Source organism: Acomys russatus, chromosome 14 (genome assembly GCF_903995435.1).
Source record: "Acomys russatus chromosome 14, mAcoRus1.1, whole genome shotgun sequence".
Taxonomy (NCBI): domain Eukaryota; kingdom Metazoa; phylum Chordata; class Mammalia; order Rodentia; family Muridae; genus Acomys; species Acomys russatus.
The window spans coordinates 4,104,114-4,131,866 of record NC_067150.1 but is presented as its reverse complement, the minus strand read 5'-3'; the positions used below and the strand labels follow the sequence as shown (position 1 = coordinate 4,131,866).

Genomic DNA, 27,753 nt, shown 5'->3' with positions numbered 1-27,753 from the left:
TACAGATACAAAAGACTAACAAGCATGCTTTGATGAAAGAATGAAGTTGTTATGACCAACCCCGTCTCTGTGACAGGCAGGAATACCAATGAAGAGATGAGGACTAGATGGCTAAGCCCCCAAATTAATACGGTTTCCCTCCATGTAAAGTCATGAAGCAGACCAGCTCATCTTTCAGAGAGATGCTCAGTACACAGTGTGATGGATGTTGTGAGCAGGATTTACTCTAGGAAGCAAGGAATGGTTCAAAAATAAAGCTCTTTATTAAACAATAGAACACCCAGGGCCATGTTTCCTCTCGCCCACTGAGGTGAGAATCTTTCACTTCAGTGCAACACGATGGAGGAGCAACTACAGGAGCTGCGGCTCCCTCAGAGAGAGGTCTGCCGGGCTCATCCTCTTGAGCCATGGAACAGGCAGGGGTCGTCAATCATCTGGCACATAATAAATTAGGTGAGAAATCACGAGCCTCATTTCACAGTGTTCGCATGTCTTCTCGTCCATGGTAGTCAGCACAGCAGCCAGCTGTTACTCTTCAGCATGTGTGTCACCGTCCTGGCATTGGGGTCAAACTCATACTGTGTTGATCCATGGAAGAAATAAAAATACCCTGCGAGCAGAGGAGAGAAAAATGATGCTACTTTCTTACAGGAGTCAAGCTTACGACAGGAAGAACTAAGAAAGGATGTGAACTGATGCAGGCGGTGATGTGTGCTGGACCCTGAGCTCAGTGGTTTGCGTGATTTAGCCCATTGACTGTCCCTCACCAAAAAAACATCTGCAAAACCGAGTGAGGACAAACTGAAAGTTAGTGAATGGCAGAATGAGGATTCCATTCCATTTCTCTGGCTCTGAAGCCAGCGTGCTATACACTACTTCTAAGCAGAAAGAACTCCAGGGATTTTTAACATTTAAGGGCTTTCCCCTTTCTTTCCAACCCCTTCCCCCAAGTAGCTCTTACATCATGGTCTGGGAGGCCGTGGACCTGAGGATGAGACCAATGCGGAGACTCATCCAAGGTTCATTTCTTTTTGTGTATATTATGAGACAATTGTTTAATCAACAATGTCAGCAGTGTCGTGAGCATCATAGCCGAAGCCCAGAAACTCCCCTAGATGCGCCCCCACCTCCACCCCCAGGGAGCTGCGGATGTTCTGTTTTCCCACAAACTCGTTACCAGCGATCAAATGTGTCTTTTGAGCATGGGAAAGGATGCTCTTAGCTACTGTCTAGTGAACACTGTGAGTAATTTCAGACTGGACCAGGAGCCCAGGCACAGCAGTCGGGCTAGGAGGGAAGAGCTGGTGGAGGATGGGATCAGCCACCAGCCAGCCTGGGTCACAGTCTGCTGGCGCAGTGGTCCGAAAGACAGTGGCTTCCCTGTGAGGATGTCTCAGAGTTAGGAAATAGAATCTTGAAAGTTGCTAAAGAAAAACAGAATTTTAAGACCCACTTTGCAGCAATTACGAAGCTAACATTTTCAGGATTTGAGTGAAAAAAGACATGAGGCAAATGATTTAAAAGCCTTTCAATTTCTCACGTTGTTTTTGACGTTTTAACAGCCTTACCAAGTCTTGACACCACAGAAAATCAACCAATTTTATGTGTATTCTGGTAAGTTTTAGTGAGTATTATCTAAAATTCTGTGGGCAAATCTTTATTGTAACATTTCCATAGCAGTCTAAGAGTTCTAACAGCCCAGCACGCTTTTAACTGTGATACCATAAAATACCCTAAATGCCCCCACTGTCAACAACATGAAGGGCTTCTTACCAAATGCCTGCAGTACAGCATCAACCTGTGGCTCAATTCCTGGAAAGTCATCCCTTATCAGCCGTGGGAAGCCTTTATCCATAATATGTCTTGTCTCATCGAATCTATAGCAAGCGAAATAAATTCAGATCCACATCGTGACAGGTCCCACCATACACACAGAGTGACGTGGTACTAGCGGCCCAGTGTGGGGTCCTCGGACAACTTTTCAAATTGTGCAATGGTAAATATCTTTTGTGTTGGGGGGGGCATGGTACCACATGAACTTCCTGGACTTGCAAGCATCTCTCATAGAATAAAGATCTCCTAAAATAGGGACTTCATGCTACAGTCTATAGAAACTTCAGTCGTGTGCCTAAGGTTAACTTTCTAAGCCCGGACACACAGAAGCCAAGAATCTACCTGTCGTAAATACATACAATCTAAATAAATAGAAGATGAAAGCTAAGTTAAAACACTTGGCTAAAAATAGACTCTTGCTAGACATGCAAAGGGGATGGATGTGCCTGTGTCCCTCAGCTTCACCACTCCTCATGTCCTTTGGTGTCCGGGTACATGGCCAGTGATGAACACTGGGAAAGCCCTCATGTCCTTTGGTGTCCGGATACATGGCCAGTGATGAACACTGGGAAACTCCTCATGTCCTTTGGTGTCCGGATACATGGCCAGTGATGAACACTGGGAAAGCCCTTTGCATTTGTGAAGTTGGACCACCATGCTGTCTTTTGTTTAATCAGAAAATTAGAGGTTACACAGGTGTCCCTAAAAAAATAAAAATAAAAAAAAAGAAAACTAACTTCGTTTTCACCAAGCAAAGTTTCCCAATGCAGCTCACCTCCAATATTTGTCCCCGACAAAGAAGTACGTCTTCTTTTTCTCCTCTTCAAAAACAGCTGCGTCAATCTTCTTCACAGAGGGAGGAAACCCAAGAGTATGGATCCTTTTTGGGTAACCTGCTTGGACCTCATTTCCTCGGACTGCCCAGAACTGACCTCCTGTTGAAAAACCACACCCAAGAAATTTTATCTGAGTGAAGCTAATTGGTTTTAGAAATGTTAATAGTAAATTGTTGTGTAAAGATGAAAGATAAAGTCTTGGTATTTCATCCCAAACACTAAGTCGATATTTAAAAAGTGTATTTCCTGGCTGAGGGTGGCGATACAGCCGTTCAATCCTAGCACAGGTGGATCTCGGAATTTGAGACCAACCTGGCCTACACAGTGAGTTTGAGATGAGCCAGGGCTACAGAGTGAGAACTTGTCTCAAAAATAATACTCCCTGAATGAGCGAATAAATGAACAAATAGATGAGCAGAGCCGCTGCCCTTTCTGTATTCATTCATGCATTTATGCTGTTTTTTATCCTTTGTTTATTCTCGATGAGTTATAGTAACCAGGCTCCCTCGTCCAGGCATTCCTTGTAATGAGCTCTTGGTTTGCACTTCTAGCTCAGTTCTCTCTCAGAAGACTCACTCTGGTCAGATTTGTTTAAAATGCTCATTCACAATCAGCAATTTTGATTTGTTCTTCTCCAAATGAAACATGCAAAATTTAACATGGCGAAAATAACTCCTACTGTGAAGGTTTTACAGTAAGCTTTCTTTCAGCAAAGATAAAAACTGTACAGTTTTTACCTTTAAAAATCAAGACGCTATCCTTGTTACGAGCTTCATAGGCTGCGTCTAAACTGGAAGGAAGCGAGGGCCAAAACGCTGAAATCAAGTGAAGCTCAGCCTCGGGGCTCCAGCGGGATTTGCGCCACAAGTACCTGAAACAAAGGAGACACACAGTCGTCTGTCCTTCACAGCAACAATCACGGGCAGACCACAGTCTCTGGTCAGTGCTGGTCACCTGCTTGCAGCAGTGTGCCCTGGTTTGTCCCACATTCCAGACAATGAATACAGCCTGGGGTGACAGGGATGTTCAACCTGTCCCCGTGAGATTTACTCAGCTCCATTCCATTCAAAAGTATGTAAAATATTATACACTTTAGAAATCCATTAGTATTTTTAAAATGTCTGTGCCTTTGAAAACATGAGCACTGTGGTAAAGCGTGACAAAAACCGTTGTGTCAGAAAGTAGATGTCATCAGGGACGCTGGACATCACAAATGGAAGGAATTTGCCTTCTGTGTTTTGGTGCTATGTCAGTGTTGTGCATGAGCGTGCATCACTTTTTCTAAAATGAATTCATTGAAATAATAGTACTTTCTAGCAAGGATAAAGATACTTGTCTGGTTCTAAAGATGGCTGGTACTTTCAGAAAGTTCCGTGAGTTATGACATCTAAAAAGTGAAAAATAAAAATAAGAAATGATTTCGTGGACCTTATATTCTATTGGCCAACAAAATAATCTTCTGGGAGTCTAGAAAGAAATATTTTGGGGAATTCCAAGGAGATCTTAATAAGTACAATATAAACCAGATCTGAATTATTTTAAGACATACCAGAAATGCATTATTTATGATATTATATTACATTTATTGTATACATACATTATATATAATCCCAAGTTTATTTTTCTTTTTGAGCATTGAACACCAAAGGAAAACATGATGCTGTGCTCTAACCTGTCTTTAAAGAATAGGAATTCCCCTCTTAGGGTGCTGACTGCATCAAAGGACAAAGCAGGATCACATTTGGCTGGGGTCTCAGGTCTTGGAGAGACAGAGGACACGGGTACCACTCTGGCATCAGAGAAGGGATGGGGTCCTGAAGGGAGCAGTGTAGGGTAAGCAAATGTTAGTAGACCAAGGATGCATTTCACAATTCATACACTATCCAAACTTCTTCACAGTGTTTTGGGATGAAATAGTATGCAGACATTTAGACCTGGGCCAGGGAGGAGTCCAAACTGGTAAAGAAATCTGCTGCCAACCTTGATGACTTGAGATGTGCCATTTCATTCAAGATGTGTCATTTCATCACCACCTAAGACCCACATGTAAAAGGAGAGAATCCACTCCCACAGACTGGCCTTGCACCTTCACATGTATGTCATAGCATGCACACACACACACACACACACACACACACACACACACACACACCATGTAATAAAAAGCAAAGCTTTCCTGAAGACTCAGTGTATAGCATCCTTAAAGAGTACTTACAAAGCAAGCAAAGAAACATACACACATACACACACACACACACATGCACACACACACAAAATAAGAAAGAAAGAAAAATGAAAAAGAAAAAAGAAGTCATCCCCTTTCTCCACATCCTCACAAGCATCTGCTGTCACTTAAATTTTTGATCTTAGCCATTCTGATGGGTGTAAAATGGAATCTCAGAGTCGTTTTGATTTGCATTTCTCTGATGACTAAGGACATTGAACATTTCTTTGTTTCTCAGTTATTTGATATTTCTCTATTGAGAATTATCTTTAATTCTGAGGCCCATTTCTTAATTGGGTCATTTGGTTTGGTGGTGTTTAATTTCTAGACCCCCTATTCAGAGCTAGCCAATGGACAGCACATTCTCCACAGTTGCGTGAGCATGGGGACTGACTCTGACATGAACTCTGGTGTCCCATATTTGACCACTTCCCCTTGGTGGGGAGGCCTGGTGGAACTCAGAGAAAGGATAAGCAGGCTACCAGATGAGACTTGAGAGGCTGTGACCATATGGTGGGGGAGGAGGTCCCCTTCTGTCACAGACCTAGGGGAGAGGAATAGGGTGAAAGAGGGAGGGAGGAAGACACAAGTGAGGGGATAACAACTGAGATGTAATCTGAATAAATTAATTGAATTAAAAAAGAAAAAGAAACAAAACCGCCCCAGGTTTTTTTGTCTTTCAGGCTCACCGTAGAGGGACTGAATGCCATCTATGTCATCTTGAGAAAGGTGGAACTGGGCTGCACTTGTGGAGACCCTGTAGATTGGGTACATCAGGGATTCATTCTTGTCTGAGTGATAGAGGCCCAGGGAATGGCCGAATTCGTGAGCAGCAGTCAGGAATAAATTGATCCCTGTTTGAGAAGCCACACACAAGTTTAGAGTTGAACAGTTACTATTCCACAAACACGCACATTTTACTCATGTCGACCACACAGAGCACTCTTGGGGTCACACACTGTTTCTTCCTTATTTGTGGGCTCTCTGGTTGGCATCTCCATACTTGTCACATGCTTTTTATGGTTGACTTGAAGTCAGTGTATGTGACAGTTTTTATTTTTGTTTTTACTAACTGCTCTCTAGTCTTTTCGCTAGGTCACTCTTCCTGTATCAACAATAGTAAGTCCTGTTTCCAAAATAGAAATCTTTGGCTGGACCAAATGAATCATATACCTATAAATATGTCTTTATTGTTCAGAAACCAGAAACCATTGTTAAGATTTAGTAACTAAGTTTTAGCCACAGCTTAATCAACCACAAGCTGTTTATATGTTCTGCAACCTCTGAAATAACGAAACTATGAGAATTTCATCACCAACTTATGGTTGCTGTAAAAACCTCCCTCAGAGAGATTAATGGAAACAAACATATCCACAACATATCATGCACATTTATAAAACTGTCTGGATCTAAATTTTAGAGGAAAAAAAAAAACCCCGCCATAATGGGAGACGTAGGAAGAGCAGTGTGCACAGAAACACAGCCATTGCTGGTTTCCACTGGGAACACAGCTGGATGCAGTTACCTCATGCTGACAGTGCTGAGAATCAAACCCGGGCTTCAGGCAATTAGAGAGGAGAACCATTGTTCAAACGAGATCATGCCGTACCACACAGCCTATGCTGTGGGCCTGCCCAGTAAGCAGAGGCTTGCTTCAGATTACGGCTCCCCGCCCCCCCCACTGAGAAATTATAATTGTTTCAACATTCTGTCTCCAAACTTCAAATGTCATTTGCAGAATTTAAGTGGATTGCAGTTAATATTAGTCACTGCATTTAGACTCAATAAAGTTTTTCAGAAGAAGTTTAGTGAGGAAAAAGGTGTCCAAGCTAGCAAAGATGGCATGCTTATCTAAACCGACCATCTTCCCTTAGTTTCTGGCATTTTCTTCCAATTTTTGCATTCAAAAGAAAAAGAAGCAAATGAGAACTCAAAGTCAGGGGTGGCTCTTAGGGTCTCAGCTTCCTCAGTGTCGTTCACTGAACACAACTCACTTGTTAATTGAGTGCTAAGCAGTCTTAATTATGATACACTTAAACCCTACACGAGACGGTGGATTGTGGAGACCGTATTGAGTGGCTCTTACTGCGCTGAACTTGGCGAAGGCAAAGAAAGGAGAAGGCAGGCATTTACTCAGTTCACCAGTAGTGAGTAGATAGAGAGGGCTTCAGGTTGCCACACAGCTAAGCAGAACATTCCACTCGAGACTTGCTCTAGACAAGTTATCCCTGGATGGCTCACATCTGAGCTGATCCTACCTGAGGGTCCCAGTGTCCATTTCTCATCATCATCAAAGTGCACATCTCCGTAAAACCCAGGCCCAGGTGGGTAGGCGTGAGCCAGACTCTGTCCCGGGCCATCAAAAGGGAGAAAGTCTCCGTGTTCTGATGGAAAGCAAATTTATGGAGATATAAGTACTAAGAAGGTCTTCTAGCCCCTTTTCAGTAAAGACAGCACAGGGACTGTGTGGCTTGAATGTTGATTTTCCTCAAAATCCAGATGGAATCACATTGGCTCTAGAAGATTCTTTGGTGGGAGTGCTCTATGGATGGCTAGCGCCCAGATGAGAGCAGATGGGGAGCCTCCTGGCCCTTTTTTGCCACAGGAGGTGGTAACATAGGCGCTACCAAGAACACACCAAAATCAGTCTGCCCATCCTTCATTTTATATTTCTCAGCTTCCGGAACTCTGAGCAACAACCTTTCTGCTGTTTACAATTTTCCCAGTGTGAGGCATTTTGTTTTAGTTGCCCAAACAACCCAAAGGCCAACGTCATTACCTCCAACCTCAAAGGAGATCATTATGTCCGCCTCCCCTTCAGACATCCTGGAGAACGTGAGCGGCGTCACCTCCTCCCAGACTCGCAAGGCTCTCTCGATGGCGGAGTCCACGCTCTCCCTTGGTAAATCCTGTGTGTAATTCACAATCCTGTATGAGAGAAATCGAAGAAGGTGACGTCTGCTTCTGGGACGCCTCTGACACAGTTTTGAGACCGCGTGAAAACTTTGGACCCCTTACCTGTAGGTGATGTGGTTTTTCCTCCACTTCGGTGAGCCTGGAAAGGTGGTGAAGCCGCCGACGTCGGGAACGCCACACCTGGGCTTGTGCATCAGATCCATAGTGCTGGAGTCCAGCTTTCCTGTCATCTTCAGCCCGAGGAACTTCTGCATCTCCCGGATTTTACTGACAACAGGACTACTGTCTTTTCTTCTGAACACATTTTTTTTAAAGCTGTAGTATTTTTCTAGATATTGCTAGTGGAGTACAAGTACAGTTTTAAGGCCATTGGTATGGAATTTAAACTATTTACGCAAATCTCAAAACCTGTGTTAATTATTCCCAGTTTAGCGAAACAAAAGTACAATATTTAATTTGTTTTTTTTCCCTCTAAGATACCTCATTTTATTATTTCATTATAATTTAATATGCCACTAAAGTAAGGAAATTGGCATAAGTGTGTGAGTGCATTAAATGAATGTATCTGTTTCCATTTCCATTATTAGCATAAACATGTTAACATTGAGTGGTGTTAGATAAATTTATTTTTTTTTACAAATGAAAACTAGAGCATGCATTATTGATTGAACCTACAGTCCTTCTTCAAGTATTTTAAGTTACATAGTTCTATAGCAAAAGAAACTCCATCCATTTTCCACTGTCTCCTTTCACTTATGCTGCTCGCTGTCAGCGTGGTCCACCCTGAGTGCTTCTCTCCTTCCTCCCCTCTTCTTTCTCTTCTGTAAAGATGGAGTTTCCACCTTCTACACTTTGATATTTTCCAACACACTTTGTAGACCAGGCTGGGCTCGAACTAACAGCGATCCACCTACCTCTGCCACTGGGATCAAAGGCGTGTGCCACCAAGCCCAGCCCCAACACAACTTCTAATCAAGTCAAGTCATCTATTCCTGTCAGAACACCAAGGGGGTATAGTAGTCCCTCCATTGGGTTGACCCCTCCACTGATTACCTGAGCGAGGTCCATGCCCGGGTGGTCTTGCCTCACTGCTCCATTCAGAGGATACGCTGAGCAGACTGGCAGGCACAACACCACCAGGATGAGCAGCGGCCCCATACGGACGGTCTTTACTTGAAAAACAAGAAATCAAAACAAAACAAAACAACAACCCAGTCCTTCTCCAGTTCCCAACTTCTATGTTTTCCTTTCGGGGGCCACTCTTTTATAGCGAGTCAGTGTTTAGGTCACTAACAGCATGATTCACGTGTGCGTTATTTTTAATCTGAATGACTGCAAGTGCATTCACAAAAACTCAGCACGAAGACAGACTAGCTTACATCAGTGAATCCCTCAACCTACTAAGCACGAAAGAATGCGTAATCTCAAGGATGTGGCTTATGTGTTTGCAAAGAGGAAAAGGAACGGCTGTGTAATTAATGTTTGTAGAATATTTAGATATTTTGAAAGCAGTGTCTTCCCCCCCTCCCCCCCCGAACAACACATGTTAGGTTCATAGACACACAGGCAAGGAGTAAGCAGATAGCAGAAAGAGAGTCCTTGAGAAGGCAGTTACCCATGGAGGAGGCGAGTACAGAGGGGAGACGCTCAGTGTGTGTGCATTCACCCACGTTTCCGAATGGAGTACAGAGAGGAGACACTCAGTGTGCATGCACTCACCCACGTTTCCGAATGGTTGGCACCATCACATACTGGCTCCATAAAGATTTGTCAAACGGAGTCAGTTAAATACATATTAAATGAAAATGCTCCTCTTACCTCCTTCCTCTTCTTTGCCTTTTAATTTTTAGTCTTCTCCTTTCTCCCAAAGTACAAGTGAACTAGCCTGAGGTGTACAGCGGAGTTTCCAGTCCGTTCTCTTTGCTTCCCATTGCTCCAATACAGCATTTTCAATTTCTCCCTTGGCCAAGCAGTGTGCTCTTCAAGCACAGAGAGTCTGCAGTTAAGTCAAAACCAGCTTCTTTTTAAATATGTATTTTGTTTTTATTTCTGCATGTGTATACATGTTTCTGTGTGTATATGCCACGTGTGTGGAGGTGCCCTCAGAGGCTGGAATCGGGTCCTTTGGAACTGGAATTAGATGTGTCTGTGAGCTGTCATGAGGATGCCAGGACTTGAACAGGTCCCCTGGAGGTGCACCAAGTACAGAATTTCAAATTAGTAGGAGAGTAACAAAAATAAAGGAGTGACCTTTGCAGTACCACCTACCACCCTTCTAGAGGTAAGCATGGCGGAAAGGACCCCGTAAGCCCATCCTGAGGCCTCTGAGCCACATCTTGGGCGTGTGTGTGTGTGTGTGTGGGGGGGGGGGGTGTTGCACTGGGCCAGCTAAGTCAGCTTGTGGCTTAGTGAATAAACTAAGAGAGTAAACCAACTTGGAAATCAGAGGCAAAGAAGCCGACTCCAAGCCGACTCAGAGTCAGCTAGGTTTGAGCAAGTACATAGTTTGATTACACGGTCACTTTTCCTAAGGTGTGGATTACCCCGGCTCCAGTCTGAATTTTCATGCGTGCTTCACGAAGGCAGCAAGTTTTTTTTCACCTTATTCCTGTGTCTATAACAGGTAGAGCTTGTTGGCCAGGCACATCCCTAACTGTGCCCTGAGGTGCTGACTTGACAAGTTCTGAGATGCCTTCTCGTTTGAGTCATACCTCTGCATGGCACATCCTGCTGCTGGGTCTTGTACACCAGAGAGCTATGGCTGTGGCTGAGCTTGGCTAACCATGAAGGGATCTGGATGAAGCCTCCAGGAGTGCTGTGGATGATAAACTTACTCTACTTTGAGTCACCCCACCTAGAGGTGCCTTGGAGCTAGCAAGTCCTGTTTGTTTTTAAGTAAGTTATTATTTATAAATTTACTGAATATTTATAGGGCAAAGACTGCTAGCTATGAGGGACATAGAGCCTGAACCGTCCATCTTCTGTAACTAAGCAAGGTCCCAAGAGGAGGGAGTGGGACACCAATGCGGACACAAAACCTTTGACCCACATTTTGCCCTGCCTGCAGGGTGTGCTGGGACCAGAGCCTAACACCAGGGAGACTGCATCCAGCAACTGATAGGAGCAGATGCAGAGTCCCACAGCCAGACAGTAGGGGAAGCTGGGAAGTCCTGTGGAGGAGGGTGAGGAAGGATCAGAGGAACAGAGGGGTCAGGGACACCACGAAAACACTGCCCAGAGAATCAACTGGCTGGGACTCTTAGGAATTCACAGAGATCAGGGAGCCTGTAGGGGTCTGATGTAGGTCCTTTGCATTATGTTATGGCTAAGTAGCTTTGTGTTCTTGTGGGAATCCTAACTGTGGGAGTCGGGGTGGCCCCTGATTTCTTTGTCTATTTGTAGGACCCTTTTCCTCCTACTGAGTTGCCGGGTCCAGTCTTGATGTGATGGTATGTGTTTGGTCTCATTACAGCTTGTTATGCGGAGTTTGATTGATGTCCCTGGGAGGCTTGTTCTTTCTGGGGGGAGGCAGAGCAGGGAGTGGGTCTCAGGGAGAGGGGAGGTATGGAGAGAGACTTGGGGGGAGGGCATGGAGGAGGAACTATAGTCATGATGCAGTATATGAGAGATGAATAAAAATAAAAATAAAGTAACTGGGGGCTAGGGAGATAGCTCAGTTCAAGTACTTGCATACATCAGTTGCCATGTAAAAACAGGGTAGTTTGTGAGTGCAATTCCAGCACTGGGGCAATGGGGGAGCCAGCCCAGAGAATCTAGTGAGTTCCATGCCACTGAGAGATACTGTCTCAAGAAAGAAAGAAAAAGTGAATGGCACATGAGAATAAAATCTGAGGTTGCTGTCTGATCTCCACAGGGATGTGTACAAGGACCCTTAAGTATGAGTCTGATCTGCACAGGGATGTGTGCAAGGACTCTCAGGTATGAGGACCACAGACACCAGTATGACCCCTTTCTGATGGATACCTTATAGTGTTAGTGAAAACTTCCCTCTGGACCTTCCCAAAGACAGCGTCTCATGAGGGGTGTTTCACTTCTGTGTAACACATCCAGTGGAACTTCCAGGCTCCCTGCTAACTCCACTGTGAGACAGACGTTCTGATCTCTCTGTCATCTGCTATAGAGCCCTGTTGTGTCCGTGGCATTCATTCTACCTTGTAAACAGCGCACTGGAAAAACTCCTGGGTTCCTTTCGGAAATATCAATGCCAATTTATAGGTACCTGTTGTGAAAAGTTCTTCCCTGCCTAGCCTTGTAGCCCTGCCACACACATCAGCGCCCAGAGCCTGTAAGATCTACGCTGAGGACACTGTCTTGGCCCTTGATGAGAATGACAAGGATCCATGATTCCTCCGCTCTGTGAAGCATATCCTGCTGCAGAGATGCTTTAAACCACCCCCAGGGCGACCTGCTTGTTTTCTGAACTAAGCAGGAAGTGGTCAAGCATTTCCTGGGACCTGTGACCTCAGACAAGGTCACTCAGGGTCAGAGCAGGCTGCTCTCTGCTGCTGCCTTAGTGGACTTCAAGATGTTCAGGTTTGTCCACACACTAGCCCATCCGAGAAGTGTCCAACTTTGCAGTTATATCCTGAGCTGATTACAGACAGCTGCCATCTGTCAGCTTTCAATGTGTCTTGAGCTGGAGATTTGGTATTTATCATTTCTTCACGGAGCCTGCTGCCTACCCACCACCATCAAACCCTAGCAGTGTTGAGATGTGCAGCTTTGGGAAAATGTGACTCTCCAATTTGCCTAAGTGGCGAAGTGGTTTCTACTTAGAAAATTCTTTCCTGCTTTTGCTTACTTTATCTTTAGGCCATACTTAGATTTCTTGTGTGGGAGAAAGAGAACGGGGAATCCACTCATCTCTACGTAGCACACACTCTACAAAATGCAGTTGAAAAAATTTCCATGAGCATTTTTCATATTATTTTCCATTAGAAAAATAGCTTTTATAAGTGAGGACTTGCCATCAGACAATAACACAATGAAACAGATCTTATACAGCATTAGGGACAAGAGTGGCTTTATTTCAGTAACAAAAATCTTTGCACACACCCAAAAAAATGTCTCTTAGCTGGACATGAGGGGCGTCCCAGAGCCCCAGCATAGAGCAGGCAGAGGTAGAAGATTTGGGAGTTCCCTGAGCTATAAGATCCTGCCTTAAAACACCAGAGCAGCAACGAGCACCCTCCTGTATACTCCTGTGTTCACAAGCCACTTTTACTCTGGGAGAGCTTCTCTGTTGACCCCCTTTTTTTTTTCTTGAAGGAGCAGCCTAGGATCAATGGCAGAGTCACGTGTTACACAAATGGTCTTCTCCAGTGACTCGTCAGCCATAAACTCAACTTTCTTGGGTAGTTTAGTTGTGGTACTAAACTGCCTTAGTTCATAAAACATTATAGTATCAACTGTAAAGATACACAACATGAAAGAAATTATTTTGTACTTAGTAGCTCTGTGTATCAGTAATTCTGGTAGGTAGGTAAAATATAAAAATATTTAGCTCTTCAGAAAAATATCTTCTTTAAGATCATAATGAGACATATATTTTCATTAACTTGGTAATAGGTTGCCAATATTTTTAGCAGTTGAACCAGGTGTTAGAGCCACGGGTAGCTTCAACTCTTCGTGTCTGGAGGTTAAATCTGTATTGAGTATTTTGGTGAAAGAAATAGAAGTTCCCTAGAAATAAAACAAAAGATATTTATTATATTATACATGAAGTTTCCAGATTGTTACTTAATCCTGAGTGCTGCATGCCATTAGTATACATATTTTTTTCTTTTTTACATTTGCTGTCTAAATAGCAATGCTATTACTTTTAATTTTGTAACAAAATGGAGAGAGCATGTTTATACTCTTACCTCGTTTCTGGAAAACAGCATCAACTTTATCACCAATTCCAGGAAAGGCCTCTGCTATTGATTTGGGATAACCTGGATCCATGGAGTGTCTATGTTCATCAAACCTGGTGGTTAAAAAGATCAGGACCTTTGACTAAACATTTCTTTAAAATATTTAGAGAAAACACAACAGCATGGATTGCATAGAAATTTCTAATTCTTGGGATTAGGAAAGAATGAATTGGGTGAGGAAAAGTAGCATATCAAAATATGCGGAAGGTCCCTTTAAATGCTATGTGAGTGGTTAAGCTTAGGCCAAAGTAGTTCAAGAAGCTGAGTATCGCAGCACAGAGCCGCACTGCAGGCTTACTGTACTCCCTGTACAAGCACTGCACGATGACTGTGGGACCACGGACTAATAATGGTCAGCCCCCACATCTACGTAAGAGGCAGTTGGCCAAGGTCATTTGAAACTCATTTTAAGATCTTTCTGTGTAGAAACAACTGGCACCCTAACATTATTCGGATTTCAGTCTTTACCTCCAGTACATGTTGTCGACAAAGAAGTATGTTTTTCCAGTCTCTTCCTCACAAACGGCAGCGTCAATGTGTGTCACGTAGCCAGGGAAGCCAAAAAAGCTGTAGATGTCCGTGGGGAATCCACTGATAACATCCTGTGTGCGAACAGCCCAGACCCTATCGCCTGCCAATCAAAAGCCACAGATGGAGCTCCTTATCTATATTTCCAGCTAAGATTCGCAGGCTAGAGCATGTCCTAGCTGTAGACTGCAATCACGCCAGGGGCTGGGCGGGGTGGGGTGGGGAGGGGGTTGGGGGTGGGAGGGACCTTGTTCTCTGTTACATGGTGATATGGGGATCCAGTCGCAAACCAATGAAAAGCATTTGCCTTTTGTTTGTTTGATAGTTGTGTTTTTGAGACAAGGAACCTAGTCTGGTCTAGAACTCACTGTATAGCCAGCTTGGCCTCCAATTTTCCAGCAGTCCTCCTTGCCTTAGCTCCTTAAATGCTGGGATTAAAGGCACGATCCAGCAACACTGGTTTATATGAGACTTTTGATTTTTCTCTCTAGCCCATTCGAATCTGTAACAAGCTTTGGAAATCCCCCCCCTCCCCCGCCCCCTGCCATTGCAGTTGAAGCTCCTTTCCAAAGCCAGGTACTCCGATAACTAGAATTTCTAGGCTACCACAGTAGTGACGCAGTTCAACAACATTTTACAAGATAGATATGTAAATTTATGTAGATTCAAGAGCTTGTCTGTTTACAGTCCCTAAGCTATATACGACAGGAAATTGATCAGTTTTGAAGCCAAGATCACTCCAGTGTTTATTTTTTATCTCACATGAAATGGTGCTCTGAAATGCTGCCTATGTAAACTTCTATTTAGTTCTACAATAATGAAGGACAGAGATACGATTATGAAGTATTGTGCCAGTCTGAATTACATTAACTTCTCTGTTTTGAGTGTGTAACTGTATCAAGTGTCTCAGTGCTTGTCTGCATCATACTAAACACACTGGTAAAGACATGTGTGTCTGACATAGTCTTTAAAGTCAGACTAGATTCTTTGATCTCGCTGAATTACCCAGGCTCACTGAATGTGGTCTACGATGACTTATATTTTCCCATACATTAATCTGTAAATGAGTTGCCTGGAAAACATTCTATGGGTTAGATTCTTTCATGGACATTTTACAGTGAGACTTTCCAAAGCAGGATGTCTTGGCACAAGGCTTCTGGGACCATGACCGATTTCACGTAGTAAAATGGTAATCACGTGTTCATTGCAGTACAGAATGGCATCAAGAAAAATGCCCTGGAATGGGAGTCAGAGGAATTTGCCGTCACAGGAAAATGTCACCACTTTCCTAGGAGAAACCAGTCAGCAGTGCCTGGTTCACCTACCTGGGGATGGCTTAGCTCTCTCCCAACACAGCGCTTCACAATAAAATGAGGTCTAGGAAACTGCACACATAAAATCTTTGTGCGTCATCCTTTGTAGAATTGGCTTGTGTATTTCAATTTTATTTTTGAGCACTCCCAGCAATATGAAGGACGTTTAAAACAAAATAATTGTTTACAAGTCCTTAAACAAGCCTAAAGAGCTGTATCTCTAGTCATTTATGTTTTAATAAAAATGATGCTGAACAGAGAACATAACTTTTAGCTAAGCTGATGGGCTCCCATTAGCTTACTTGGTGAAACTGAAGCATTCAGAAGTATGTGCAGTGAAGGGAGTTAATACCCTTCCTCTCATTCCAAAGCTGAATGAAAATTTAATTTATAAAAACAAAGAGAAACAATTAGAAATATTACCTTTGAGATAGCGGACCTCATCCCTTATACTAACTTCATAAGCAGCATCAAGTTTACCCGGCACATTTGGCCAGATAATACCTATCAAATTGAGCTCTGGTCCCGGAGTGAACCGATTTACACGAATGTAGAACCTGATTTGAAAGGAAGAGAGAGTGTGGTTGTCAGTGGGTCTCCCAGAAGTCTCCAGCCTCTTCTGACTGGAGCGTTGCTGTTGCAAATGTCTACTGCCTGCTGAAGGAGGGGTCAGCATGAAGTCCTCTGTTTGGTGTGCTTGTTTCTTGGTGGGAATGCTCATACTGTGACGAATCTTTATGAGTGTTAATAACACATCATCTGGGATCCTTATCATTTGGAGACACAAATGGCATGAACAAACTCAAGCATATAAGGAGTGAAAGGCAGTGGAAATAGGACTGGCAATAGAGTTCATTGGTAAAGTGCTGGCTTGGCCTGCATTCGAACCTTGGTACTATCAATACACTTCAGTGAAGACGATGATAAAACAATATTTCCATTATTGTTGTTTCTAGTATAATTTAACTTAATTTTTAATGTTGGCTGTAATTCATAACCAATTTTCACAAGCTTCAAAATATAAATGTAGTTTTGTTGAGCCATGAAGGGCTGGCTTTAGCGTGTGGCCAACTACAGCACAATACCCTGTATTTAGTGAAGCCATCATCCCTAAGTGTCTGAGGAAGGATGCATGGATACTTCTGTGGATACCCAAACTCATGGAAGTTGAAATCTTTTATATAAGGTATGATTTTAAAGATATAATCTATGAGGCTACCACCCACAGGCCCCTCTATGGCACATCCTTCACCAGGGTGTTGTCCAGGGAGTCTCACTGACCTTTCCATACCTGTCATGTTTAGGCTGCATCCTGCATCTAGCATCCCAGCCTACTGTGTCCACCACTGCCTGAACCACAAATGTCTAGGCTTCTGCTATAGCTCTACCTACCTACCCTCCAACCTGCAGGCCCCTTCCACACTACATCCAAGTTTTCCAACCAACCAGGCCTACTGCCACACTCCAGGCTTGGACCAGGAGTCACACCCTGTATATCACCCCAGTGTCCCCTGTTATATTCCACCGAAGCCATTTCCAACCTCTAGACCCAACCCACTCACACATCCTCTCTTCTGCCCCAACCTGCTCGATCTTTAACAGATTTAGAGCTATCAAAAGATGTCCACATGCTAAGGTCTTATTGAAAATATACCACCAATAGAAAATGAGAGCTTAAAACCCACCAGCCTTATAGAAATGTTTGCTAGTAAGAATGGCTAGTAAGATGAACCTAAGACACAGAATGTAAAAAAACAATCATAAGCTTCATCAAAGAATAAAAGGAGTTTAAAGAGGAAACAAAGAAGCAGCTCAATGAAGCCAAGAGGAATGAGCTTAAGGAGAACAAATGCCTGAGCGATGACCAAAGAAACACAAACACAAAGCCAATGGAAACACTGAAGACAATCCAAGACTTGAGAATAAAATTCAGTAAGGTGATAGAGAAGTTGAAACGAACTCAAGCTGAAATGAAGATCGAATAGAAAAACACAATAACTCAACTAGAAAAAGCAAAGGAAAGCCTTGCAATTAGAATGAGTCAAGCAAAAGATAGGGTATCAGGACTCAAAGATAAGGAAGAGCATCTAGAACAAATAAGCAAGGACTACGACAAATTACAAAAAAATATACACAAGAAAGGAACATGTAGGAAATGTAGGGCACTATGAAAAAAACCCAAAACCTTTGGATTATAGGCACAGAGAGAGAGAGAGAGAGAGAGAGAGAGAGAGAGAGAGAGAGAGAGAGAGAGAGAGAGAGAGAAAACCCCAAGGCAATGGCATCAACCAGATCTTCAACAAGATCATAGAAGAAAACTTTCCTAGACTAAGGAAAGACATACCCACACAGATATAAGAAGCACAGAGACCAGAAACAGAAAATCCCCACAGTATATCATAGTTAAAATGCTAAGTTTACATACCAAAGAAAATGTAGTATAAATTGCAAGGGGAAAACCACAAGTCACATATCAAAGAAAACCCATTAGATAGCAGATTTCTCAGTGGAAACTTTGAAAGCCAAAAGAAGATTCTGGAGCAATGTTCCAAGTTCCAAAAACCTGTGACAGCTTGCCTGGGTTAATCTACACAGAAAACTATCCACCATAATTGAAGGAGAAAGAAAAACTTCCCATGACAACAACCTAAACAGTTCTATCCAAAAAGCAAAATCTAAAGAAAATACAGAAAACAATATTTAGGACTAAAGAGAGACTATAGAAAAATATGAAGCCATAACTATTAAATTACACAGTATCATTGAGAACACAAACAACCACAGAAATCAACAACATGACCAAAATTAACACATGCATTTCAATAATAACTTCAAATATCAATGATCCAATTCCCTAATAAAAAGACCTGGGCTGATTGAAAAACCAAAATCAATCCAACTGCTGTCTACAAAAAATGCATTTTAGCTTTAAAGATAAAAGGATAGACAAAAAATAGTCTAATCCAATGACAAAAATATTCTAATCCAATGGGATAAGAAAGCAAGAAGATCTGAGTACCCTACTATCTGACAAAATAGACTTCAATTAAAGCTAATCATAAGAGATAAAGAGGACATTTTATTTTAATCATGGGAACAAGTAACAAGAAAGGTATTACTATGCTAAGCCTGTATGTACCAAACGCTGGAGCACCCAATTTTATTTTTAAAATGTACTACTGGACTTAAAGATACAGATTAAAATCAATCCATTAATAGTAGATGGTTTCAATATGCTATTTTCTTTAATAGGTAAGTCATCTGGACCAAAAATAAAACAGAAACATCAGAGTTCATTGTTACCATACATGGAATAGACTTAATAGATATTTACAAAATATTTCATGCAAAGAGCAAATAATACACAACACACTCAGCAGCACACGGCAGCTTTTCTGCATAGACCACACCCTGGAGCACAGAACAAATCTTACAAACTCAAAAAGAGTGAAATAACTCTTTGCAACCTCTCTGACCACAGAGAATAAAACTTAAAATGACAGCAAACAAATCTCTAGGAAATGCACAAACTCATGGAGATTAAACAACTCATTAGTGAATAATGAATGGGTCAAAGAAGAAATCAAGAAAGAAATAAAAAAAAAATTCCTGGAACTAAACCACAACATATTCAAGTCTCCACAACACAGTGACAGCAGTCTATGGGGGGAGTTTATGGCTCAGAGTACCTACACGAAGAAAATCAGAGATAAATAACTTAATGGTGCAACTCAGAATTGGAAATACAAGAGCCAAGCAGATACAACATAATAAAATTCAGAGCAGAAATTTATGAAATAGGAACAAGCAAACAAATAAAAACAATGTGAAGAATTGGTGACTCTAGGAGCTGCTTCTTTGAGAAGATAGACAAGAGTGACAGCCTCTTGGTCCAACCAATGAAAAGAAAAGAAAAGCTAAATTAATGAAATCAGAATGAAATAGGAAACATTACAATAGATGCCAAAGACATTCAGAATATTATAGGAGGATATTTTAAAAATCTACACTCCATTAAGCTGAAAGACCTAAAAAAAAAAAAAAAAAAAAAAAAAAGGATGCATTTCTAGATTCAACCAAATCACCAAAATTAAGCCAAGAAGTCAACTATGTAAACAGACTAACAACAAACGAGGAGAAAAATAGTAGTAAAAAATCTCCAAGCTTAAAAAAAAAGTCTAGGTCTACCTGGGTTCACATCAGAATTCTACCAATCATTCAAAGATCTACAGCCAAGTCTTAAACTATTCAAAAAATAAATAGAAACAGAAGAAGAGTCATTCCCAAATTCCTTCTATGGAGCTAATATCACTCTAATATGCAAACCAGCAGGACATACATACACACAAGGAAATTACAGACCAATACCACTGAAGAATACAGACTCAAAAATACTTGATGAAATACTTGCAAACAAAATGCAGTGATACATAAAAAATATTATACATAATAATCAAGTTGACTTTATCTCTGAAATGTAGGGATGGTTCAATGCATGAAAGTAAATAAACGCAATAAACCATGTAAGCGGGCTTCACAACAAAAATCACACGATCATCTCAAAAGATGCACAAAAAGCCTGTGACAAAATTCAACACGCCTTCATGACAAATGTCCTAGAGCATGTAGGACTAGAGGAAATACCTAAACAAAATAAAAGGAGGTGTGTGTGTGTGTGTGTGTGTGTGTGTGTGTGTGTGTGTGTGTGTGTGTGTAAAACAAAGCCCACATCATTTTATATTTGGCAGGGGGAAGTCAGGACCAAAAGCAGGAAGGTCTACTACCCTTACTCCTTTCAACTTTGTGATCATAGCATTCATAGGAGCAATAAATAAGTCAAGAGAAGAAAGTTCAAGGGATACAAATAGGGAAGAAGTCAAACCCCCTACTTGCAGATGACACAGTATTGTACATTAGAAATCCCCAAAATTGAACCAGAAAACTTACAAAAAAGGTAAACAAGTTCAGAACACGGCAGGGTACTGAATCAACTTGCACAAATCAATAGCTCATTTATCCACCAACAGCAAACATATAAAGGAGATCATGGACTCACTCCCATTCACAATATCCTCAAAGAAAATAAAGTGCCTTGGAATAAACCTACCCAAGGAAGTAAAACACTTCTACAACAAAAACTTTAAACCTATTTGCTTTCCACAAACTAACAGCAAGTCCCCATTGCTAGAGAAAATACCTACTCAATTCATTGAATATGGAGACATACAGCTGGTGCCCACATAGAGCCTTCACCCCTCATGCCTTCGGTACAGGAAGGTACTCTGCATGCCACCAAACGAGAAACGCAAACAGCAACCAAGGCACACACTCTTTGAACCACAATGGTGTCCTCCTGCCTGTAAGATATGCCAGTGCAATGGTGGCATCAAATGTGTGGGAGCAACCAAACACTATCTGATTTGACTTAGGCTCACTCCACCAGATAAAACCCATCCCCAGTACTGCTTAGGTGACCAAGAACCAGAGACTAGATAGCCCAGGGCCATAGAGTAGAACCAAATACTCCCCCTTCCCTCCCTCCCTCCCTCTCTCTCTGTAGCAACGAAAAGACTTCTCATGAATTCTGCTAATACTCATAGAACAGTGACTTGTTCAGCCATCACCAGAGAGGCTTCTTCCCAAGCTGGTGGGAACAAGTACAGAGACTCACAGCTAGACATTATGTAGAGCATGAGAGACTTTGGAAACCTTAACCCCAAATGGGATGCCTCTATTAAAATTCTTCCAATCAGGACTCAGGGGACCCTACAGAAGAAGAGGCAGAAAGAGTATAAGAGACAGAGACAACAGAGCAAGCAAAGAAAGCAAGCTACTCTAAATCAACATTTATGATTGGTTTATAACTTATGATCATATGATTAATCACATGAACTCACAAAGAATGGAAAGCATACACAGGGGCCACATGGGTCTGTACCAAGTCCTCTGCGTGTATATTATGGCTTCTAGTTTAGTGTTTTTATGGAACTCCTGAGTGTGCAAATGAGTGGGTCTCTGATTCTTGTGCCTTCTCTTGGGCTCTCTCCCCTCTGTTTGCTTATCTTGTCCAACTCTGATGTGTTAGTTTTTGTTTTATTTTACTATATTTTATTGTATTTTATCATTGTCTCTTAGCATCTTGTTGCTTTCTAATAGGAGCCGGAAAGGCAGTGAAAGAAGATGGGAGGGGAGGTGGGTAAGAGAATTAGGATGTATTATGTAAGAAAAAAGTCTATTTCCAATAAAATGGACAAAAGTAGTTATTAAAATGCAGAAACACCCCATTTTAAACCTCTGAAGATAGAAGTAGAGAAAGACACTAGAAAATGCAATGTCATCCTATGTTCATGGATTAGTAGAAATAGCATTATAAAATGCCAATTGTACCAAAAGCTATTTATAGATTCAGTGAATCTCAGTCAAAATCCTCATCTCACTCTTCACAAAAAAATTATCCTAAAATTTATATGGAACCACAGAAGACCCCAGATAGCCAAACAATTCTGAAGAAACAGAACAATACTGATGGCACTACCATTGCAGGTCTCAATATATGTTACAGACCTATGCTAATAAAAAAGAATACTGTGCTGACATAGTCTCAGACATGTAGAGTATTGGAACAAAATTGAAGACTCAAACATAAGTACAGGAAACTTCAGCTACTTGGTATTTGACAAAGACACCATGCTGAAGAGAGAAAGGCTTCCTCAACAAATGTGGCTGGGAAAACTGGAAGTCCATACGGAGAAGAATCAAACTAGACCTATATCTATCACCTTGCACAAAACTAAGTCCAAATGGATTGAAACCTAAAGATGAGACCTGAAACACTGAAGGTGCTAAAAGAAAGCACACTGCACCCTTCCATGGTAACAGTCCAAGGAAGGACTTTCTCAACAGGACTCCGATTGCTCAAGAATTAAGGCCAACAATTGACAAGTGGGGCTTCATAAGATAAAAAACCTTCTACACAGCTAAAGAAACAATCAACTGGGCAAAGAAGAGACTCACAGAGTGGGAGAGAACCTTCACCAGCTGTACGTATGTCTGAGGATTGATATCCAGAATAAATAAAAACTCAAGAAACAATAACAAAATCCAAATAACACAATAAAAAATGGGCCTAGGACCTGAACAGAGAGTTTTCAAAAGAAGAAAAAAGGTAGCTAAATAAAGTTCATTGTTTCTAGCAATTAGGGAAATTCAAATAAAAATACCTTTGACATTTCACCTTAACCCACTCATATGCTAAAAATCAACCAAACAACACACAACAAATGCTGTGTGGTGGCTGGAGAAAAGGGGACGACGGGAATTCTCATTCACTGTTGGCAGGAGCTGATAACTGGTGCAACCACTATGGAAATCAGTGTGGAGAATTCTAAAACAAATAAAAATAAATCTACCATACAAGCCAGCTATATCACTCCTTGGCATATGCCCATAGACACTTACTCAGCCATGTTCATTGGTACTCTGTTCACAATAGCTAATGGAAGTAACCTAAATGTCCTTCAGCTGAAGAGGGAATGTTGGAAATGTGGTACATATGCACTGTGAAATAATATTCAGCTGTAAAGAAAAATGAAATTATGAACTTTGCAGTTAAATGGGTGGAACTAGAAAAGATCATATTGAGTGAGGTAACCCAGAAAGACAAACAACACATGTTCTCTCTCATTGGAGGCATGTAGCGCCACATCTTCAGATGTGAGAACATACCCTGGAGTAATTACAGAAACCAGGAAAGTAAAAAGGGACCATTGCCAAGGCAGGAGGGTATGGGAGCAATACGGAGGAGAGTAGTAGGGTACAAGTGATGTGATCAGAAAAATTGGAAAAGGGTAGCTCTAACTAGGGGAGGGAGAGGGACATAAACACAGAAGAGGGGGGTTGAAGGTAAAATTACAGTAGGGATATCTAAAAGAGTAATAAGAAATCATACTATTAATTATGTTCTAAGACAAAGACCATGATTCACACAAGTCTGTATATAAATAAACTTAAGTAAGATTTTCTCATCTGGGCTGACCATGCTGTCTCTCTCCATGAAAAGAGAGAGAAACAGATGATGAAGGAGAAGATGATTAAGACCCGAAACAATCTGCAGGAAACAGAACTGTTGAGTATTGGTTGGACTGCTCATGGCTTTGGTAGCTGTTTTAAAAAGGTAGCTGTGACACAAGCCCAGGACATTTCCATCTGAAGAGCCAAAGCACAGTTCACCATGATGATGAATCTGGGTTTCCACAGCCCCCCTTCTTATAATGTGGCTACCACACTGCCTAGTTATGACAAGGCTGAGAGAACCAAGGCCGAAGCCACCATCTATTTGGTTCTTGGAAAAGGTGAAGCCTACGAAGGACCATCATACTTACCAAACACTTAGATTAAGATCCCCAAAAGAGCTCTGAATTGGGGATGGGGGACTAATATCTGCTATATGTCCCAGAGGAACTCTACTTTTTCCCTGTCATAATTTACAGATCCATAAAATGACTTTATCTTTTTTTAAAAGATTTATTTTATTATTATGTATACAGTGTTGTCTGCTTGTTTACCTGCAGGCCTTAAGAGGGCATCAGGTTACATTATAGATGGTTGTGAACCACCATGTGGTTGCTGGGAATTGAACTCAGGACCTTTGGAAGAACAGGTGTTGCTCTTAACCACTGAACCATCTCTCCAGCCCAAATGACTTTATCTTTATAAGTTTTCATTACAGTGATACTTTCTCTGAACCAATTGGTCTAACCCATGTGGAAAATCAGTCATTATAAGTTGTAAAAAAGGAGAAAGGAGGGAAGGAAGGAAGGAAGGAAGGAAGGAAGAAAGGAAGGAAGGAAGAAAGGAAGAAAAAATGTAAGCAATTGCTACCACATGCTGTAAGGTTAACACATGAGACATATTGGTGGCCTACAATAGTGAAATGCAGAGCCCAGCCATGTCCCCCTCTCACCAAAGATCTTACCTCCCTTTAAAGAACATCACCTCTCCGCGAAATGTAGTTATAGCATCAAAGGTTAGACTACCATCACATGGATTTGGGGTTGTTGCACCTGTTGGCTGGATGGGATTTGGGGAAGGCCCTAAAGAGGAGACCTGGAGTTAGTTTCCATGGTTCTGAAAACTCACCTGAAGAGTGAAAATGCCTTCAGCTGTGCAGCTAATGGCTGTTTCACTTACCGTATAAAGCCTGGATACGATTAATGTCATCCTGGTTTAGCACAAAGTCTTCAGTGTACCATGTGTAACTGGGGAACATCAGTGCCCCTACATCATAAGAGTGGGTGAGCCCAAGGGCGTGACCCACTTCATGAGCCGTGACATAAAACAGGTTGAAATCTGGAAGGATAAAGAGATCCGTCTCCAATTATTAGCAGTTGTATTGTTTTGAGGTATTTAGTAAGGAAGTAATCTTCCAGGGTGAATGTTCACATCTTAATCACTTTTTTGAAATACACATATGTATATACAGTCTTTTTCTTATGGTGGGAGTGTGCATATTTTAATAATAAAGAGATACAGTCTAGGATTACACTGGCACAATAGAGCTCTCACTGACATAAGGTCCAGCTCAGATGAGTCCATGTTAACTCTGAACTGGGACGAACTGCTTCTCAGAGCAGCAGTGAAATGCTGCTAACAGGCCATACTTCTTACTTTTAAAGCTGATAGAGGCTCAGTGCTATAAAAAATTTAAAGTTCAAAACAACTTTTTTTCTTATTCAGTTTTCCAAGTTTAATAAGAAATTTATTGTTTTATTGTGTATTTCTTCTAAGGAAAATTCCAAGCCCATAAGTAAGACATTGACACTTTCAACACTTTCTTTTTAAAAGAAAATTTGTTACATTTATTTGTTTAGTGTGTATATGTGTGTGTGTATTTGTTACATTGATTTGGTTAGTGTGTGTGCATGTGTGTACATGTGCTTGTGCAGGTAAGCACACAGTTACTGAGGATGCCTGTGTGGAAGGCAGAGAGCAAGTTAGAGGACTCTGCTTTCTCTCACCAAATGGCTTCCTGGAGTCAAAATGGGGATTTCAGGAGCAACATCTCACCGTCCCTCAGAATTTTCTTTTTCTTTCTTTCTTTTTTCTTTTTCTGTTGTACAGCACATCCTGACTGAAGCCTCCCCCGCTCCTCTCAGCCCCTCCCCACACCTCCCGTCTCCCCTAGGTCTTCTCCAGCTTTTCTTCAGAAAAGAGCAGGTTTCCCAAATGATATCAACCGAACAGAGCATGAAAAGATGCACTAAGACTAGGCACAAACTGTCATGCCAAGGCTGGATAAAGCAGCCCAGTGGGAGGGAAAGGGTCCTGAGCACAGGCAGAACAGTCAGAAACACCCCCACTCCCACTGTTAGGAGTCTCAAGCTAAACAACAGTATCATTCATGCAAAGGACCTAGAAGAGAGATGAGAAGCTTTAGAGTGACCTATTTGCCGCCAGGGCGATGGTAAGCAATCAGAAACGACTCTTGTTTCGTGCTTCTCAAAGTGCTGCTAATTCTCCGAGTAGTAATAGGTTACCTACATCCACGGATACATTCTGTGCATTAAATCAACCAACACTGCAATGGACTAGGGAGGGCCAGATGAAATGAGAGAAGCAGCATCAGTCCCGTCAGTCCACTTACTGTCATTGGTGTCGGTCCACCTGTCATCAAGGTCAAAATGAATATCGCCCCCAATCCCTGGGCCTGGTTGAAAAGTGTGAGCAAGGCCATAATTAGGTCCATCAAAAGGGTTATTGTCATCATGGTCTGCAAGAAAAAAAAATTGAATAAGGCTCATTTGGTTCACATGTTGGTTAGCTTAGAGCTTTATCGAGCAGCCAATAGACTTCCATTCAATGTGATATTTTACTCCTCAGTCACACAAAGTTAACCAACAATGTGATATTATTTTATTCCTCAGCCACACAAAGTCAATAACGTTCTTCAGTAAGGAATTCTCCCTGCAAAGCAGAGGAGATTTAAGGGCAAGATGAAGTTGAAGGGCTTACGTCCTCTGTAGAAGGCTAGCACAATATCCCCTTCCTCCTCAAAGACCCGTGAGAATGTTAGTGGTGTCACATCACTCCAGATTCTAAAGGCTCTCTCGAAGGCATCTTCCACAGTTGCTCTTGACAGATATGGTGGGTAGTTTGAAATGCTAAGAAAAAATAAGATGAAGACACAGTGGATTTTTTTTTCTATTTGAATGGGGGAATTATGCCCCCATTTTGATGTCCAGACTAGTTACCTATAAGTCAGATGTGTTTTTGTCCAACGTGGGTAGTTGTAAGTCATGGCATATGGGGCCACGTCAGACACCCCACATCTGGGACTCCTCATCACTCTCAGGGTTTCAGGGTCTGACTTTCCTGTCACTTTCAGCCCAAATAATTGCTGCATATGCTTTAGCTTTTCGGCCATCAACTCCTTGACACTCGTGTTGTTAACTGCTGTGTCTTTGTCCAAGCCGTAGTAGTCTTCCAGGTATTTCTGATAAAAATATGAAATTATTGAACCGCTAGAGCCTGCAGACACGGCTCAGCAGTTGAGAGCACTCACTGCTTGCAGAGAACCCAGGCTCAGGTGATCTGAAGACCCCTGTTGGCCTCTATCTATAGTGGGCATACACATGGTATATATACTCATACACATAATTAAAACACATAAATATTTCAAGTTATTAAAACACTACATGGAAATGGTTCTCAAATTTCGAAGACAGCCTGCTGTTTTAGCCAAAATAGAGAATTACTTTTAAAGCTTTGAATAAGCTTTACCACCTTGCTACCCTTATTATTTTAGAGCAGTGACTTTCTACCATTAATTACTGAGAAGTGTGAAGTCTGTGGCAGAATAAGATTTGTAGGTGAGGTTTTCACTCTGTTCCCCTCCCCTACAACCAGAAGAGGGTCTCTAGATGTGACTAGATACATTTGAGAAGGCTCCATTTCTGACAAAAACCATTTCTCTTAGATGGAGATCCGCCCATAAGTGCCATCATGCCACAATAGAAGGACACAAAGTAAAGACCGGTGCTCCTGTCAAGTGTAATGCAGCATTCCTTTACCCAGACTGTCTCCACGTCTTGCCGTTGTCCATCTTGAAACACGGGGAAAGTATAAGAGCTGGTTCCCCACAGAAGCAACAGCAACGGAAGGCGAGGCAT

The 27,753-nt window shown here is 41.9% G+C and overlaps 2 protein-coding genes across 3 annotated transcripts; both read right to left on the bottom strand.

Annotated features, from left to right (window-relative positions):
• Nucleotides 1-509: 509 nt before the first annotated feature.
• Mmp10 (matrix metallopeptidase 10) lies at nucleotides 510-8,967 on the bottom strand. Of its 2 annotated transcripts, none has more exons than XM_051155753.1 (10): nucleotides 8,863-8,967; nucleotides 7,912-8,147; nucleotides 7,673-7,821; nucleotides 7,152-7,277; nucleotides 5,555-5,747; nucleotides 4,342-4,458; nucleotides 3,407-3,540; nucleotides 2,609-2,768; nucleotides 1,774-1,877; nucleotides 510-610 (listed from the first exon to the last, which is right to left on the bottom strand). In XM_051155753.1, the coding sequence occupies exons 1-10, from the start codon at nucleotides 8,965-8,967 to the stop codon at nucleotides 510-512; spliced, it is 1,425 nt and encodes a 474-aa protein (XP_051011710.1). The 2 variants fall into 2 exon arrangements, with proteins under 2 accessions (XP_051011710.1, XP_051011711.1); XM_051155754.1 differs by having other exon boundaries at nucleotides 4,342-4,483; nucleotides 5,583-5,747.
• A 4,278-nt stretch (nucleotides 8,968-13,245) lies between these two features.
• On the bottom strand, nucleotides 13,246-27,753 carry LOC127197937 (interstitial collagenase A-like). Its single transcript, XM_051155752.1, has 10 exons — nucleotides 27,655-27,753; nucleotides 26,836-27,077; nucleotides 26,597-26,745; nucleotides 26,229-26,354; nucleotides 24,776-24,934; nucleotides 24,561-24,678; nucleotides 16,010-16,143; nucleotides 14,214-14,376; nucleotides 13,695-13,798; nucleotides 13,246-13,512 (listed from the first exon to the last, which is right to left on the bottom strand). Exons 1-10 carry the CDS (start codon nucleotides 27,751-27,753, stop codon nucleotides 13,412-13,414), a joined length of 1,395 nt encoding a protein of 464 aa, XP_051011709.1. The 3' UTR covers nucleotides 13,246-13,411.

Coding starts and splice junctions, on each gene's coding strand:
- LOC127197937 (XM_051155752.1), bottom strand. CDS start 27,753: ATGCCTCGCCTTCCGTTGCTGTTGCTTCTGTGGGGAACCAGCTCTTAT. Junction 26,355..26,596: donor GCTAGCCTTCTACAGAGGAC/GTAAGCCCTTCA, acceptor TTTTTCTTGCAG/ACCATGATGACAATAACCCT. Junction 13,799..14,213: donor GTCGACAACATGTACTGGAG/GTAAAGACTGAA, acceptor TTTAACCACCAG/GTTTGATGAACATAGACACT.
- Mmp10 (XM_051155753.1), bottom strand. CDS start 8,967: ATGGGGCCGCTGCTCATCCTGGTGGTGTTGTGCCTGCCAGTCTGCTCA. Junction 7,822..7,911: donor AAAAACCACATCACCTACAG/GTAAGGGGTCCA, acceptor TCTCTCATACAG/GATTGTGAATTACACACAGG. Junction 611..1,773: donor TGCTGTACTGCAGGCATTTG/GTAAGAAGCCCT, acceptor CTCTGCTCGCAG/GGTATTTTTATTTCTTCCAT.